The 17,642-nt window shown below is 51.4% G+C and overlaps 1 protein-coding gene across 1 annotated transcript; it reads right to left on the bottom strand.

Annotated features, from left to right (window-relative positions):
- Positions 1-1,040: 1,040 nt before the first annotated feature.
- ATP1B2 (ATPase Na+/K+ transporting subunit beta 2) lies at positions 1,041-16,636 on the bottom strand. Its single transcript, XM_088142336.1, has 7 exons — positions 16,313-16,636; positions 9,918-10,046; positions 9,070-9,174; positions 5,830-6,032; positions 5,393-5,449; positions 3,726-3,824; positions 1,041-2,749 (listed from the first exon to the last, which is right to left on the bottom strand). Exons 1-7 carry the CDS (start codon positions 16,422-16,424, stop codon positions 2,585-2,587), a joined length of 870 nt encoding a protein of 289 aa, XP_087998462.1. The 5' UTR covers positions 16,425-16,636; the 3' UTR covers positions 1,041-2,584.
- Between the last annotated feature and the right edge of the window lie 1,006 nt (positions 16,637-17,642).

Below are 17,642 nucleotides of genomic sequence, written 5' to 3'. Positions count from 1 at the left end.
TGATCAGGCTCAGCAGAAAAACCAGGGCGGGAAAGGGGTGGGGGGGGCTCTTGCAAGCTTTTAATGAAAACTATTCATGAAGTCTGGCTCCCCAAGGAGCAGAGCAGCGCTGCCAACGCATCTCCATAAACTCCCCCCACCCCCGGGCACAGCAGCTTTATACCCTTGCAAAATTTGGAGAGGCTCTTCTTCTTCCTGGCAGTTGGCAGAGGAGGTCTGCTTTGCCTGACTGCATTAAACAGAAAAATTCGATTATATCTTTAAAAACATCACAACTGAACTGAGCCTCCTGTTAGAAAAAGTTCCCTCTGGGGGGGGGATTCAAAATGGCAGCCCAGAGTCTAAAAATGCTACTTCTCTCAAATGGCTACAGGTCACTTCTGATGGTTTAAACCCGTTTTTCTCAACCTCAGCAACTTTAAGATGTGTGGACTTCAGCTCCCAGAATTCCCCAGCCAGCAAAGCTGGCTGGGGAATTCTGGGAGTTGAAGTCCACACATCTTAAAGTTGCTGAGGTTGAGAAAAACGGGTTTAAATGAAGAAAAACTGGCAAATCCCACAGCCTCTACAGCAAGCATCAGCAATGTGGATATCGCATGGATAAACCTGACCATGCCGATGGAGGGCACCTTGTTGCAAAAGGGGGGGGAAGTATGAGGGTCCTGTGACCCTCCAGGTGCTGCTGAAACTTCTAGGACCCTCAGCCAACTTGGCCAGTGGGGGCAGATGCTGGAAATGGTCATCCAACATCTGGGGTGGCCAGAGATTTTTCACATCTGCCATTGTTAGTAATTGCCGTGAAAATTGTGTACCAGAGACTTAGAAGTCATGATAAGCTCAGGCTATAACAGTGTTTTAGCCAGGATCACAAGCTCTCTGTGTCTCTCCGCTTCAGCTAGAATGTCTGAATGCTTCCATAAAATCAAGATTATTAATGTATATTCTATTTTGCATTTCGTTAGAACTGGGGTTCCACAAGATACCGTTAGTGTTCCCCTGCACAAGTTTAGGCACTAAAAAACACAACAACATTATTTGGAAGTTGAATTTTTAAGTTTTATTTCTCTTCTTTCACAGTAAATCTGATACAGGCAATTAAATAATTCTGCAAATAAAAACCAAAACCAGAAACAAAAATCAAGAAAGTTAAAAAGCTGAGGAGTTTTAAGTTATGGCTGCCATTCATACATACAAGTTCTTCAAAGGTGCACCCTTAAACTGTAAAGGGACGAAATTTAATATTACAATAAAAATAAAAAGCAAAGAAAGCTTAAAAACTTCCATTGCTTTCCCCCCCCCCCCAAACACATGTTCTTTTGCTCAACAAATATAAAGTAGAGAGCAGATCTTGCGGAGAAGCATCTAGAGAAACCGAAGATCTCCAACAATTAATCAGCGTTGGCTAAAAAGAGATTATCATTAGTTCAGTCAACAATTCCCCCCGTGGTTATGGTGGAAACAATGGTTTCATTTATATTATCTTAGTGTAAGGTGCCACTATTACAACAGATTAAAACAGCTGTACACTAATGAACAAACCTTCTGCGTAGGTCCTAGGTAGAAAAAAAGGGAAAGCGATAATGCGAGGTTAGAAATTAAGACCAACAAACCGCATTGACAGACGCCATGGCAATTTATTTTTGCAAGGAGACCACGCCGGGGCCACCATACACGTCTGCCGTGCCCACAAGCCGCTGCTTTGACAAGCCGTTGCTGTGTGGGAGCCAAGGAAGAAAAGAGACCCCTTTGGGTTCCCCCAGCCATTTGTCACTCTTTGCCCTCCGTTTTGGATTTTAGGCCAAGCCAGCTTCCTGCCATTTTGCTTCTTGAGTGGACAAGAAGAATCATCCTCATCACCCTGCACCTTCGCCCAGTGAGTCAAACTGGCCAATTTAGGGCTACGTAAACTGGGCAGCGTCTACCCAGACGTGCGTCCTACTGTGGTCAGTGGGGCCGACTCTCAGAGGAGGGGGCCATCCCCATCAACGCACAGGGTGCCTTCCATGCCACGATGGGCACAAGCTTGGGGCAAGGCATACAAGATGCCCCCCAACCAGTTAACCTGCCTACCCCCCCTTCAGCCTGGGGTAGACCGAAAGCCACCATCCGTGCAGGCAGAGCAGGAAAATACAGAGATTCCGTGGTACCTTAATTTTTAATATATACTTTTATATATATATAAAAAAATATCTATATACATTTATTATTATATTAGGAAACATCTCCGGGGAGGGCGGGGAGGGGCCTAAACTCTGAGCTTCCCCTTGCAATACACAGCTGTGAGGTTAGAACCAATCCAGGGGTCTCCAGGTAATGGGGACGCTATGGAGAAAACGGATGGACAGGTGGGAGCAAAGCTGTACGTGTAGGGTCAAGGGAGGTGGGATTGTCTAACGGCAAAGGTTAGTGAGACAGATGAGCAGCAGAGGCCAAGGGAGCCCCCAAATCCATCACCCCCCGGGTCCGTCAGCCTCGACCTGGCAGTTGTTCTGAGCTCTCTGTTGGGTTGCAAAGAGCCACCGGGAAGGATCCGGTTCGGAGGGTGGAGGGTCCAGGAGATGGAGGAGGAGGGACAACGCAGGCCTCAGTCTTTGTTGACCCGGATTTTGAAAGCCACGCGCCCGGCGAACTTGTCCCGCTCGTCATTCGCAGCGATGTTGGCGGCGTTCATCTTGCACTCTACGTGGTGGTCATAGTTGAAGGTGAGGTTCAGAAACTTGACGGCCACCACAGGCTGCGTGTAGTTCACCTGAGATGCAGGGAGGAGAGGAGAGGAAGAAGAGGAAACTAGGTTCAGCTCAACCTCACAAAGACCCCACCAATCGTGGAGACGTTGCCACGCACAGACCGCCCTTCACTGCTTTTGCTATTCACCGAGAGGCTCCAAAAAGTCTACCGTATGTACAGAAGGTCTAGAGGCCTTTGAAAACACACATTCTTCTTGTTTCCTTTGCACATTTAGAAGCAAGGACTTCAAGGCTTAGGGTTTTTCTTCTTCTCTGCATGAAACTTTGTCCTGCACCCATCCCTTACCCTGGGTTGACGCGTTCACTTGAACGATGCCTAGGTTGGCCCTGGGACGCTCAAGAGGATGGTTTCGTGCCTCTGAAGGAGTTTTGATGTTAACAAGATTGGAAACAGCCCTTCTCTCCGTCCACTCAAAACCTTTTGACCAAGCTGGTGCCTCATCCAATCTCTTTCTCTAGAGAGCCAGTTTGGTCTCGCGCAGTGTTTCTCAACCTTGGCCGCTTGAAGATGGGTGGACTTCAACTCCCCGAATTCCCCAGCCAGCTTCAAGCGGCCAAGGTTGAGAAACACTGGTCTAGTGGTTAAAGCTCCAGGCTAGAAAGCAGGAGACGGTGACTTTGAATCCCACTTTAGGGATGAAAGCCGGCCAGTCATTCCCTCTAACCCACAATGTCAGGCTCGGGCAACAAGCCGGTTGGTCAATTCCTGTCGCCACCAATGGATCAACATTCGGTTGATCCGGAAAAAAAAGCAGACCTTGCAGCTGTGGGGAAAACGCTAGAAGAAAAAAAAAATCCAATTTCTTTCTCCAGATTTTTTTTAATCACCCAAAGTGGCACCGACGAATTAACAACTGGGTTGAAAAGGAGGAGAGGAAAAGGAACAGGCGAAAAAACATCTCTGTGCACAAAGTCCCAGGGATGGAGCAGAAACCTGGGAATTTCCCAGCAGGCACCTTGCCAAGAATCGATACTCACGTGAACTTTTTTGCCATAGTAAGGGAAGTACATTAGATCGATGTTGCCATTAGCGGGAAACATTGCGATCTCTCCCAGCTTCGGTGCATCCTCCTCTTTCTGGCAAGGGAAAAAGGGGCGTCAAACGATAGCCTGAACTTTTCCCCCTCCCCGATCCATACAGATACATCGCATCTTCAGTTACTGCCACGTAATCCAACAAGCCAAGATTGCTATTAGCCTTACACTTTCTCCCAGGCTGGCATCTTCCAAAGCTCGCCTCCCCTCCCAACCCTGCTTTCCAAATCTTCCATTGCGCCCCGAGATGAAGCCCCCCCGCCCCCGCCCCCCTCGGTTCTTACAAGAATTTCCTCTTCAGGTCTTTCCTTCATCTGATGGTGGAAATGGAGAAGGAAGGACAGATTGGTGCAAACGTGCAAATGAAGAGGCGGAGGGTGTAGGTGACAGCAATGGATGAATAGATTAGTAAACAAAGGAATCAGTTAATAAAGAAGAGAAACGAATAGATCCGACGCGTGGGATCGTGCCGTCCAAAGTTAGAGACCGGGTGGAATCTTTTGGACGTTCAGCAAAAGATCAAGATCCTAGTCTTTGGAAGGCGCAAAGGAAGCCCGCGTGTGCATTCAAAGCTGTGAAAATCTGTGGCTGGGCATGGGATGGCAAGCAGAATCCCCGTTCCTTGGAAGGAGAGGAGCAGGAGAGTCTGCTTCAGAACAGAGTCAAAGGGAAAGCATTGCCCAGCTTTTGCCCATATTTTCCTGGGGGCACCTGTTTCAACAGTCCTCGGAAGCAGGGGTTCAATTTTTTCTACCCCAAGTATGCACCGCACAGGATGAGCTCCCCTTGAAACACAAGGGATGGGATGCTACGGGAAAAGACTGGGACGGACATCGGGGAAACGTTAACAGGGGCCAAGGTGGGGGAACACTAGCACCCCAGTTTCTCCCGGTGCCTGCTAGAATATCAAGCGGGAGAAGCGATCGGATTTTGTTTTTAAAGCGAAAGCAAGCATTCTGGCAGGTATGGGTCCTGTGAAGGATGTTAAAGTCCTTTAGGGATTCAACCAAGTTTCCCCAGCTTCGTGTCAAAGCTGAAACCACATTTTGGCACAAAGCTGCAAAGTGTTCTTGAACAGAGGGGTTTCCCCCCCTTCTTATCCAGGTTTGTTTTTCTAAACCTGGCTAGGAGGCCCTACTTCCTAGCCCCACCCAAGATATTTCTGAAATATCTGTTGCTGGGGAGGGCCTGGTGTCAAAGGTTTTTACAACACCACTCTCAGGACTGGCTCCATCTCCCGAAAGGAAGGAAGAGAAGAAGGGGTTGGCAGGAGGCAAACAGGAACAGAAGTCCGGGGTGCAGAGCAGAAGAAGGGGCCGGGGGCGAACTGGAGAACTGGGCTCTATCATTGCCTCCTGAAGCCAGGCAGACTCTATTATCGTCCAAAAGCAAGTTTGCCAACTACTTTGTGGGTTATCGGCTATTTTACCCTCAAGCACGGTGACAATAGAGGCCCTTACCTCCTCCGTGGACTTCACTCTCTGTCAGCACAGAATATTTGTTTCCGAAGGACCGGGAGAGGGGTGTAGATAAAATGTGTGAACACCAAGAACAAACAAGAGATGGAGAAGACAGAGAGGCGGGGGGGAGTGGGGGGAGGGCTTTCTTACCTTGGCCACGCAAGAAATGTTCATGGGCTGGTTGGCGCCTGCGTAGAAGTTGATCACCTGCAGAGACAAGATGGGAGAGAGAAAAATTTAGGACAGCGTTTCTCAACCTTGGCCCCTTGAAGATGGGCGGACTTCAACTCCCAGAATTCCCCAGCCAGCATGGCTGGCTGGGGAATTCTGGGAGCTGAAGTCCGCCCATCTTCAAGGGGCCAAGGTTGAGAAACACTGATTTAGGACCTCTGACCGGCTTCTTAGCCTCAGCGTCCCAGACGTCTACCTTTTCAGCCCCAAAGCGCTGCTGAAGGAAGAGTCGGGGTGAGTCAGGATGCCACACACACAAACGACAATAAAAGCAACCCCATTTCAATGCAAGCTCTTGATTCTTCCCTCCCAGAGCCCCCCACCCGGGGACGCCCTCCCCGCCTCCAGCAACCGACCCGGTTCATTTTGACCAGGATGCAAGGCCGTCCTTCCTGATAGCCGTAGGTGGACTCGTTCAACCCCGAGCAGTCCCTCAGCATGGTGCGGTTGAACTGGCAGGCCCGCTTGGGGTAGTTCAGCACGCCGTTGTCGAGCTGCTCGTTGTAACGCCCAGGCTGGCAATTCTCGTTCATGGCGGCTTGTCGGGAATCGTTGTAGGCTGCCAGGAGAGAAGACCGGGGGAAGCGGAGAGTCGGTGACAAGAGCCCCTCGGATGTCCGCTTCAAAGGGTCAACCCGCCCCTCAGCAAACGCGTGATGCTGCTCCACAGGTTGCTCTTACGGTGGTTGGGTTAGGGTTAGGGTAGGGGCGATCACTAAGCCACGAACCATGGCTTGCAAATGGTTCCACTGCCAGGCTCACACCCTGGGCTGAGCCACGTCCCAGCGAACCTCACCTGATTGTTACTGCTGGGACCGTGCCTGTCCCCAGCCACTGCTATCTGCATATTTATTACTGTTCTCGGTTGTTTTACTGAGATTCAGCTTTGCTAGCTGCCCAGAGTCGCTAAAGTGGGGTGGCCATATAAAAGTTTTCCTTTCTCTACAGCAGTCCTCCCTCCCTCCCTCCCTCCTCCTCCCTCCTTCCCTCACATTTCCATCTCCCTCCCTCATTCTCTCATTCCCTTCCTTCTTCCTCCCTCCCTCCTTCTCATTCCCATCTCCCTCCCTCCCTCCCTCCCTCCCTCCCTTCCTTCCTCCCTCACATTCCCATTTCCTTCCTTTCCTTCTTTCCTACCTTCCTTCCCTCTTCACATTCCCTCCTTCCTTCCTTCCTTCCTTCCTTCCTTCCTTCCTTCCTTCCTTCCTTCCTTCCTACCTCACATTCCCATTTCCTTCCTTTCCTTCTTTCCTACCTTCCTTCCCTCTTCACATTCCCATCTCCTTCCTTCCTTCCTTCCTTCCTTCCTTCCTTCCTTCCTTCCTTCCTTCCTTCCTTCCTTCCTTCCTCACATTCCCATTTCCTTCCTTTCCTTCTTTCCTACCTTCCTTCCCTCTTCACATTCCCATCTCCCTCCTTCCTTCCTTCCTTCTCCTTCTCCTTCTCCTTCTCCTTCTCCTTCTCCTTCTCCTTCTCCTTCTCCTTCTCCTTCTCCTTCTCCTTCTCCTTCTCCTTCTCCTTCTCCTCCTTCTCCTTCTCCTTCTCCTTCTCCTTCTCCTTCCTTCCTTCCTTCCTTCCTTCCTTCCTTCCTTCCTTCCTTCCTTCCACATAATTCGGACTAAAATCATACAGTGCATTAAAAACAACCATTAGAAGCATTCCTCTGGAACCAGGAGCCACAAATTAAAAGAACAAAAATCAAGGGAAACCCAATCTTATGGCTGAGAGGCAAATACAACATTCCACCTTTCCTGGTTTGGTGGAACAAGCAAGTTTTCACCAGCTTCCTAAAAGAGAAGGGGCTGGTTGGAGAGGGTGTATGAGACTGAAAAGGCACTTACGGGGCCCCTGAAGATGACACTCTCTCCTTAAGGGGCCACATAGTGCGTCTACCCTACTGGACCTACAGGGAGAAGGTGGTTCTGCGGGTACCCAGGCCTCAACTACGGTGGACTTCAAAGATGACAACCAGCACCCTTAAGCCAATGGGCAACCAAGTCAGACCCTGGGGCAGAGGTGTTAGCTAGGTGCTTGAAGGTGCACCCATCTTGACCAGCTTCTGGACCAGTTGTGGTGGTTTCTGAACACTCTTCAAGTGCAGCTTCATATACAGCAGATTGTAACAGTCCAGCCAAGAGATGACTCAGGCACGGGTGACAGTGAGTAATGCTGCTAGTCCAGGAAAGGTCACGATTGGTGCACAAGGTGGAGCTGTGCAAAGGCCCTCTTGGTCAAACCTGCCACCTGCTCCTCAACCAGGAGCTGTGAGCCCCAGAGAACCCCCCGAGACTTTCATTTATATACTCCTACATCAAAAACTCCTCAAAGCGGGCTTGGCTGGAGAGGAACTCCCACCCCAAACTGATGGCTGTCCCCAGAGATTTGCAAACTATTTTTCAAACAAACTCCCTCAGTTTGACGATCTCCAGGTACGTTTGGCTCCTAAATTGCCAGCCAACAGAACCTTCAATCTGACATGTCCGGAAGGTGCCGGCCGAGACCGTCGGTCTAGAACTCCAAAATATTTGAAAACGAAATCTCCCCAGCCACATACTTGCACTGGTAAGAGAAGGCAGAAGAGAACTGGTTGGTAGACTCTGTCCTGAACAGGACAGTGTTTCCTAAATTATTGGTTTAAGGATCATAAGCATTTGGCTTCCAGGAAGATGCTGGTTCTGGACAAACGTGAGCAGTTTAATGGCAATCCATGCCCCCCCCCCCGTAACTATGCCTCCTCCAGCTAACAGATAATGAAGCCTGATGAGAACAATTTCAAAGGATTACAGCTTCCCTGTGTGGTTCACATGAATAAATGCAGAATTTTAAGAGGTGCTATGGTGCTAGAGATCAAACAAGCTCATTTAATTTAATGAAATTGAGAGTGTTTTTGTTGTGGTCTGGAATTTAATTTAGACACTGTGGTTCGCATTCACCCGAGTGATCAGCTTTGAAGAAATAATCTCAACAGCCAATGTTGAAACGTGTGCCGATGGTTTGAATGCATATGAAAGCATGGGTCAAACATGGCTTTAAAAACATATGACATAGTGTTTACTCCTTAGAACCAACAACAACTCCAGGAATATTGCTGTAATCCTTTCACGGCAAAGATCCCAGGAAGGGAAGAGGTTATTTTCATATTGCAAATTTCACAGACGCCTACAGCTGAAACAGCCTCCCACTGTTTGGAAATGATATTATAGCTCTGCCTCTTTACAAGGTCCATTGTCTAGCACAAACACTGGGTATGTGAGGGGAGATGCCCACACGCAGTGGAAAGTATGTCACTTGAGTTTCATGCGGCAGGGAGTTCCCGTGGTTAACACACTGCACTCGTTGTTACCTGCCCCCGAGGGCGAACTGTGCACAGAGGTCAAGATGCCCTTGTGTTGACTCCATCCAAGTATTTTTCTAGGCAGGATTATGGGAGTAGCTTGGCATGGGCAAGGCTGCAAGGGCATTAGAGAGGCATGGAAAAACTGGGCTAGGGTGGAAGCCAAGTGACACACTCCTTTGCCCAACAGGTGATCATGCTCAACAAACGTCCTTTGAAAGAAGAAACTGGGAGAAAGGGTTGGCCTTCTTCCATCCCCTACCTTCCAAAAAGTTGTTGAGCATCTTCACATAATTGTCCCAAGACTCAGTATCGGTTAAGTTGTAGGTGATGTCCAGCGCTTCTGTCTTGGGCCGAATCATCATGCCTGGAGTTAACGCAAAAGAAAAAATGTTAACGGCGACAGAGCAGCGAACGCAAACTGGTCTGCGCATCGCCGTCCACATCAGTTCAGTCTTCCTGCCTGCCTTAGCTGACGCTCCCTCCCCTAGCACTGTCCCCTTCCACCCCATAACTCTATTTCTCACACACACATCCAAAGGGGCCAAGTGGTGCCCATTTGGCCCCCTAATTTCTGTGGGGCAGCCCCGGGGAGTGGGTGGCTCAGGGCTGCACGGAGCCCATCGATTCTGGTCTGCGGCTTAACGCAGTTTGGGGACAAGAGAAAGCAAGGTAGACAATATCCCCAACTCTCCCCACCACCCCATTCACCTGCTCCAGAATCAGAATTAGATCACCATTCAGGGGTTTGAAGGATGCATCTTCCCCAACTCGGTGCCCCCTCAAAGGGTTCCTTCAACATCTCCCAGAAGGTCAAAGCTGGCACGAGTGCTGCCCACGTGGAGGTCAGAGCACCTTCCTCAACCATAACCCATAAGCCCCAGCCAGCTTATGTCCAGGGCTTAGCACAGCCTTTGACTTGAGGGCCACTCCAGAGGACCCAGCGGCACAGCCAATCAATGCAAATTCGGGGAGTGGCAGTGCCAAACATCTGGCCAAGTGTTTCACAACCACCTGCTGAAGCATTGCTGTACAGAAGGGAGTTTATGGAAAACGGGGCATTTCTCCTGCACAGGCCGGGGAATGAAGGAAACTGCGGCGCGGCCTTACCTGGGACAGAGAGGCGGTCTTGATACTTGGGGATGAACGGATCCACGGTTTGCAGCAGTACCCACATGGTGAGCGTGAAAAGAGCCGTCAGAAAGCCGTAGAAGACCAAGTAGAAGAGCAGGATAAGAGCTGCGGAGTTGCGGGGGACAGGAGGCCAGATTAGTGAAGCATTTAAGAAGCACGATTCTCCATATTATTTTTATTTGCACAGACTTAAACATTTAAGTAACCAATGTCTACACCAGCGTTTTCAAACACAGCAACTTGAAGATGTGTGGACGTCAACTCCCAGAATCCCCCAGCCAGCATAAAAACACTGATCTATACCAGCATCAGCTCTCCCCTATCAAATCCGCCCACTTGGATTCCTTCTTCTATCAGCTCTGGGTTCATATCCACAGATGAGACCCCCTCCAAGAAAGCCCAACCTTTGGTCTCCTGCTGGCAGAGAGCCTCCCCCCACCGGGTTCCTTCATCCTCCTCTACCTGCCCGCCTCTGCTCCAACGCACCCTCGGGCACGCCTTGCTCAACCTCAAGGCGCCATGCCAATTTAATTAGATGATTGGAAACAAGGAAACATGAGCGCGCCCAACGCACCGCATCTAGCTAACCCCGGGTCCTTGGCAGATGGGAAGAGCTCCCATCTAGAGCAGCATCTCCTTCAGGGGCAGGAAATTAAACAGAGCAAGCTGAACAGCCACCCACAAATCTTATTTGAGGCATCTCTGCGGTGCGGGTCTGATTGGCACTGCAGGGAGAAGGAAGGAAGGAAGGAAGGAAGGAAGGAAGGAAGGAAGGAAGGAAGGAAGGAAGGAAGGAAGGAAGGAAGGAAGGAAGGAAGGAAGGAAGGGACACATTTCTCAGGTTCTCCAGCAACATCCCACATCTAGGCAGTCTTCCTGAATCTCCTGCTCCCCAGATGTGTCAGGTCTGCATGTCCCCAAATTCCCCAGTTGTCACAGCTGTTGGGAATTCTGGATGTTGCACCCTCAATACGCCTCAAAAGCACCAAGGCAGGGCCCACGGTCCTTGAGAGATCATCAGAATTTGGAGCTGGGCAAAGGCAGAATCGAGCCCAGCTGATAGTGAAGGAGATCATTCAATCCATGACTGGTGAATAAGCCTATCAGTTACATTGGATTGTAACACATAAATGACATGAAAGCAAACGCAGCTTTTCTCTCAGCTCTATTCACTTCCCTTTTGGATACGGTCATTGCAGGACATCCCCCAGTCTAGAAGAGCGCGTCCCTCTGCTTTTGAGAAATAAAGATGTCCCACGTCAAGTTGCCGTGGAAGAGTTGGAGAAGCTCTCCCGCACAAAGAGTGAACTCTTGAACGTCCATTAATCTTAAATTCTAGGCACAGCTTCCTCCCACGTTGCAAAGGGATATATTCATCCACCGTAAGAGTATCCATAATATCGTCCCAAAGTCCTTATCCTTGCACGTTGTCCAAGGAGTAAGCGTCAATGCACTACTTCTTTCTCCTACCCACCCAGGATGCGGTTTCCCACAAGCGATTTCACTTGAGATCCAACACATCTGGAGGGCACCAGGCTGGGCAACAGCTGGCTTGCAGAGCACAAATATGTTCTCCCTCATACACGCCTAAGCAAAGGGCAGAACAGGTGTTTACTACAGGTTTCTCTGGCACCAGGCCTGCTTCTAGTATTAGCTGCTAAGATCAAAAAGAAGTATAAATATTTCTTTCCAAGAGTTTTGATTTTGCTTGATTTGTTTATTAGCACCTCTGGCACTGAGATTCAGATACTGTCCCTTCTTAATGCAGCTCAGGTTTTCTTCCACAAAATAATTTCTTCTTGTGCTGACCCAACAGAATAAAAGGAATTTAGCAAAGCTACACCCAGTACATTTATTTAAATTTTAATCAAACAGTGATGTGCAGAAAATGAATCATGAAAAAAAAAATCAATCAGTTGAAAGCCCTTGTAAAATGTAGGGTGAGTTAGGGCAGAATTTTAAAACCACTCAATTAATCAGCACCATAAATCTTCATCGTAAAAGATTCAAAATGGAGAACAAAGAAAAATACTATGAAAACAATGTCAAGTCTTGGAAAATTTCTTTCCATCGTGGCATTTAACAGATTGTTTTACGAGCTCTTTTTAAAAATATACCTCTTAAATTCCCTGAAACCCACAATCTGATTTAGGAGTGGGGCGTCTTCAATTTTAAATCTTAGGCTAGAGCTAGTCTCTACAATTACTAAGGGTTAACACAAGCTTTTCCCTGCCCACGTCACTTGTAAAAGGAAAACAAAATGGAATTGGCTAACAGAGAAATGACTCTGAATTCATGTCAGCAAATCTTTCTGTTTAATACAGTCCCTGAACTAGGGGTTATTCCCATTTTGCAGAAGAGAAGACTGAGGCCAAGAGGAAGCAACTAGACACAAACTCCACCCTCAGTAAGAATCTGTGGCTACAGAGATACCTAAGCCAGGTCTTAAAGGTTCAAGCTGCAAAACCAGAATTTAATATAGGACAGACAACTACAAAACCATCCATTAAGAGTTTTGATACGTGTTACAAAAACAATGATACACTGATGATATATTTGAATTGCACAATGCCTAACCATAATCCAAACTAATCGGCCAGCAAGTCAGAACAAAGAGTAAACCTGGGATAATCTCTGTCTCTTCCTGTGAACTCTAACCTCTCGGGGTTAAATAATACCCAATTCCTTGCAGATGGCTGCAGCTGACCCGTCTTTCGGCCGAGATGTAAACTCCAGGAAATCTTGTTCGCTTTTCAAGAGAGCACAAATGAACTGGACACCAAGGCCCCAAACCCACCTGGAAGTGCACCCACAGAACACATTCCCACATGCATCGTAAGCCCATAAGCCTTGGCCTTTCAAGGCCGCGTGGCTGAGCCAAATTGGGAGGCAAACGCTGCTCTGTCCTTCGCAAGCCCCCCTGTTCCTCTCCCTCCATCCCCCGGATACGCACCCGAACACCAGCAGGGTGGGCAGCCCCCGTGATGTGATGCGATGCAACACTCAGCACAGCACAGCATAGCTCTGGAACTGCATCTCCGTGGGCCCTCTGAGAAGCCGGGCACTTGTACATCCACCCCTTGGAGAAACCGGGTTTGGCTCTCCAAGCCCCGCTGGCATCCTGGCGCCCTTACGTTTAACTTCCTTTGCCGCCCAGAGTCCCTCGTTGAGAGGGGCGGCTATACAAGTAGACTAAACAATAAATAAATAATGGTTCCCCTCCATCCAAAGTTCTCCAGTTCCAGGCCAGGCCTTCTCCTTCTCCAAGCAGGTCTCTCTGCCAGCTGCAGAAAAGCGGGCCAAGCCTGCGCCAGCTCCCCCCCTTCCAGTGTGCACGATCTCCCCGTCTTTCTCTGCAGAACCAAAGGAAACAGAATTGCCCCCCCACCTCGCCAAGTGGAGAATGAACCTGGTCTCTTCCGCTCCCCATCCCTGTTCTTCCCCCCCACCCTGCGCCATTTCCATCCATCCAGAGACTGCAATGGCTGGGGGGTGTAGAAGCTCTCTGCCGGGAAGAATCCTTAGCCAATCTCGCCCCCTTACACAGAACATCCAGAAGGGCATAATCATGTAAAATCAGAGTTCCCAGAAGAGGCAGAAGCCAGCTTGGGACAACCTTTGGGTGCCGTGCCCAGCTCAAGAAGAGCCACCTTCTGGCTCAGCACAATGAGCTGGTACTATTTATTGCAATATTTGTAAACTGCCCATTGCAAGGCGGCAAGAATAAAAACCACGCCAAGCAACAGATGTTACACACGCGAGGACCCTGCCCCGGAGTCACCCAGGCCAAGCAGAACAAGGTGGTTTTAACACCAGCTGCGTTCCCACCACCAAAGTCCCTAGTTCAGTCTTGCTTGCTGGGTTGAGAAACTCAGACCTTCTGTTTAACTGGCTGCAAAGCAAACCCTAAACCAGGGAGATTTTGTGGGGGGGGGGATAGAGAGAGTAGGGGGATTAAGAGAAAAGCACACCTTGTTTTCAAGGGAACTGGAAGAGGGACAGCTCAGCTTCAAAATCAACATCCCCCCCCCCCCAGGGTTGAAAAGTCTAAGAACAATGCAGCACTTTTTTTAATAAGCACTTGATGGGGAGGACTGCGAGAGCATTTGCAAAGGTGGCTGCATCAGGTTGGAAGGGGTCAAATTAGTGGGGAGGGAAGGAGAAAGGAGATCGGACTGGATACTCAGGAGAGAAATAAAGAAATGCAGAGAAGCAGCTAACACAGCAGCTTTTTTCAGAGGCCAATCTGTCAGAAGACAAGCTTCACGCCACATTCAGGAGAGCTGTCCCCTACCTAGAAGCCCTCCCCCCCAATCCCCCCCCCACATTTCTTTCAATCTCACCCATCCCCTTTTACAAACCCAGCTGGAATTGTTGCTGCCAATTCATCCCACCCCGTTCCCAATTTATTGCACGGTAACCCTCAGCTCGCAAAGATCAGGGGCCTGGTAGCGTCTTTCCCAAGGAAGAGATGTTATTAAAAGGCAGAAGCTTCCAGATTCTGATTTTTTTTTTTTTTTTTGCTAACATGGCTCCCTTCCTAGAAGGGTCCTGGGGAGAAAGGAGACTGTCAAAATGAAACATGGAAGATGGCAAAGGATTTGCAGGTCTTCCCCTTAGAGAAGCCCCAGGATGAGCAAGGAGGAGGAAGATGCATATAGTAGCAGCCTGCACCATACAGATATCTCAGGAACTGGAGAGGTGGGGGCACTGATTAAAATAGAGATGGAAACGCAAATGCCGGTGCCAATTCTGGCTCCAAATGCAGGGGTCTGAGATGTATGCAGGGGTCTGAGATGTTCAAAAACGTCTAAATTCAGAGGTGAAAACCTGCATTTGAAGACTAATATTGGAGATGCGAGGGAGGAGGAGGAAGAGCAGCAACCTCAAGCCCCCCCCCCCCGCTCCAGCACTGGGAGGGAGCTTGTGGACAGATCGGGCAGCAATGGGGGAGGGGGGCCTTGGAAGCCAAGCCACCTCAGCAGAAGGAGAAGCATGACCTATTTTTCATAGGCCCCGATCGCCTCCGCGGTAATGGCACCTTTCTGTGTTAAAAATGGGGGTGGGGGATGGGTGGGAGAGAGAAAAGAGGTCTTCTCCCCAAAATGTTGTGCCCCCAAACCCTGGCCATCTTGCCCCAGGGATGATAATATGAAGCTATGGCCCCACCTCAGATATTTGAAGACTCTGCTCAGCTTACTAAAAAACAGAGACCTGCCCTCCAATATTTATTCCATTCTTTTCCCCCCTCTTAACAGCCAATGTTCCCTGTTTTCTGGGCACGTATATTCCCCCATCCACAAGATACACTGCTAAAACAGCCCCCCCCACACACCCTTTTTCCTTTATCTGTTCGGCATACATTAAAAAAACACACACACACACAAAAATTGGTTTAATTCTCCCCAGCCGACTGGCTTTCTCCCCTCCTTCAATCCGGCCTTCTGTAGCCCCTGCATTTTCCTCAAGACTGTCAGATGCAGCTGAATCCCCCTTCCCCATTTAATGGGGGCAATGAAGTCTCCTCCGTGGCCTGCAGCGCATTTACGATGGTGTTTTCGTGCAACAATCACGTACCTCTCCGCTTATCAAGGAGAGATAGGCAGCTCTTTGAAGCCCCGGGCTCCCCCCTCCATTAACTCATCTTCAAGAACATCGCAAAGGTCAAATTCCCAGCATTTCCTTCTCCGCGGCACAGGCCGGCCCCGCAAGCGCCGTCCGGGGCTCCTGGCCGCGTCCGGAGCAGCGCCAGAGTCTCGCCGGGCCGGCAGGTAGAGGCTAGGACAGGTGGGGCGAGAAAGCTCCCCCCTTTCTGCCGCGTCGGTATGCTCGGCGCGGTCCAGACGGAGCTGTGATTCTCCCCCCAGTCGAAATTGGGATTATTTTGAGGTGGGGGCTGGGGAGAATCCGCTCCCTTCGGAAGACGGCGCACCCCAAATGGTCGTCCGCCGTCAGTGAAAACGCCCCATGGAAGACCCCTGAAAAGGAAGCTTCCTTTAAGCCCCCACCGTCGCCGCCGCTCAACGGACCCTTTCGCTCTGCCCCCCCTTCCCCAAGCTCTGAAGACCCCTTGCCAAGGACCGGCTCCTGGGCACCTCTTCCCCCCCGCCTCTCCAGCCCCCGCCGTTGCATAAGCCTCCTCTAGTCTCGGGGGGAGTCCCAACCTCCGCCCCGCAAAGGCCCCCCTTCCCCCAAGAGGGCGGCCTCGGCCCCCCCGGGCCGCCGGCTGTGCCCCGCAGCAAGAGCGCGCTCCCCCTGCCGCCGCCGCCGCCGCCGCCGCAGCGAAGCAGCCCGGGGCGGCGCAGGCACCGAATTCCCCGCGAGGAGGGGCGGGGGCCGCGCCGCGCCCCCGCCGCCGCCGCGAGCCTCACCCCAGCTGCTGCCGGTGCGCCCCATGAACTGGTGGGTGCGCGGGTTCCAGACGAACTCCTTCCACTCCAGGACGACCTGCCCGCAGCTCTTCTTCTCCTTCTCGACAGCCATGGCGGTGCCGGGGGCAGAGCCTGGCGGGCGGGCTGGCTTGGCTGGCTGGCTGGCTGGCAGGGGCGCGGAGCTCCGGGCCCCCGAGGAAGGCAGGCGAGGCGAGGCGAGGCGAGGCGAGGCGAGGCGAGGCGAGGCGAGGCGGACGGCGAGGCTGGCGCAGGCGAGAAGACCGGAGCCGCCGCCTCCGCCGCAGCGCCGGGCCAAAGGTGAGCGCGCCGGGATGCTCGCGAAGCAAAGAGGACGGCGGGCGAAGCCGCGGCCGCTTTATCCCTCCTCTGGCCCCGCCCCTCGTCGCTATGCAAATGCCGGCTCCTCCGAGCCCGGCCAACCTGCGGCCCCCCCGCCCCCCGACTTTCCTGCCGGGCTCCTTCCAGGGGCCCCGCGCGCAATCGGGCCTCGGAGGGGAGCCTCCGGGCGCACGCCGTCGAGGCAGCCTTCGCCCGCTGCCCCGGCCCGCGGAAGCCCCTGCGGCTGCGTTCGTGGGTGAACCCTGCGGCCAGGGGGTCGTGAGAAGCCGCGTCCGCCTCGTCTGTGAACTGGGCGAAGCCGGGACAGCGGGCTTCGCGATCGCGGGAACGCGGCCAGCCTTTTCCTGGCGCGGCGGGCGAGAGACGGCGTCCCGCCTGCAAGACGCTGGAGGGCGCCCGGACGGAGTCGGAAAGGCACCCCCTCCCCGACCCCAGCGGGCCTCGGGAGCCACTTCCCTCCCCCCCTGCTGGCGCTTCCTAGGGTCCCCAGCCAGCTTGGCTTGAAGATAGAGAGCAGGGCCCTGACCCACCTGGAGGGCGCCAGGTTGAAGCAGGCAAAGGCCTGTTGAAGGCCTGTTTGGTTTGGGCTTAGGGAGGGGGGGGAGGCTCCAGTGGCAAGCTTGTTCCCCAAAACGGAGAGATGGCAGCTCTTTAATGCACCACAGGGGTCAATCAGTCTGGGTTTTGTGTGCCATTGTGGTCTGTTCATCAAACCATGGATCAGGAAACCAGCATTGACACTGGCCGCAGGACACAACCCATTTGGTCCAGAATCAACCCAGCCAGTACGGCAATGTTTCTCAACCTTGGCAACTTTAAGATGGTGGACTTCAACTCCCAGAATTCCCCAGCCAGCCTTGCAAGGCTGACTGGGGAATTCTGGGAGTTGAAGCCCACCATCTTAAAGTTGCCAAGGTTGAGAAACACAGGTCTAATGAATCAACGAATGATCTGGGTTTGCATGACACAT

The sequence above is a fragment of the Python bivittatus genome, unplaced genomic scaffold (genome assembly GCF_059951505.1).
Source record: "Python bivittatus isolate LINGU-HERP-01145 unplaced genomic scaffold, Pbiv_v1 ctg000370_np1212, whole genome shotgun sequence".
Taxonomy (NCBI): Eukaryota; Metazoa; Chordata; class Lepidosauria; order Squamata; family Pythonidae; genus Python; species Python bivittatus.
Note: the sequence above shows the minus strand (reverse complement) of the source record. Positions and strands in the feature narration are given on the sequence as shown.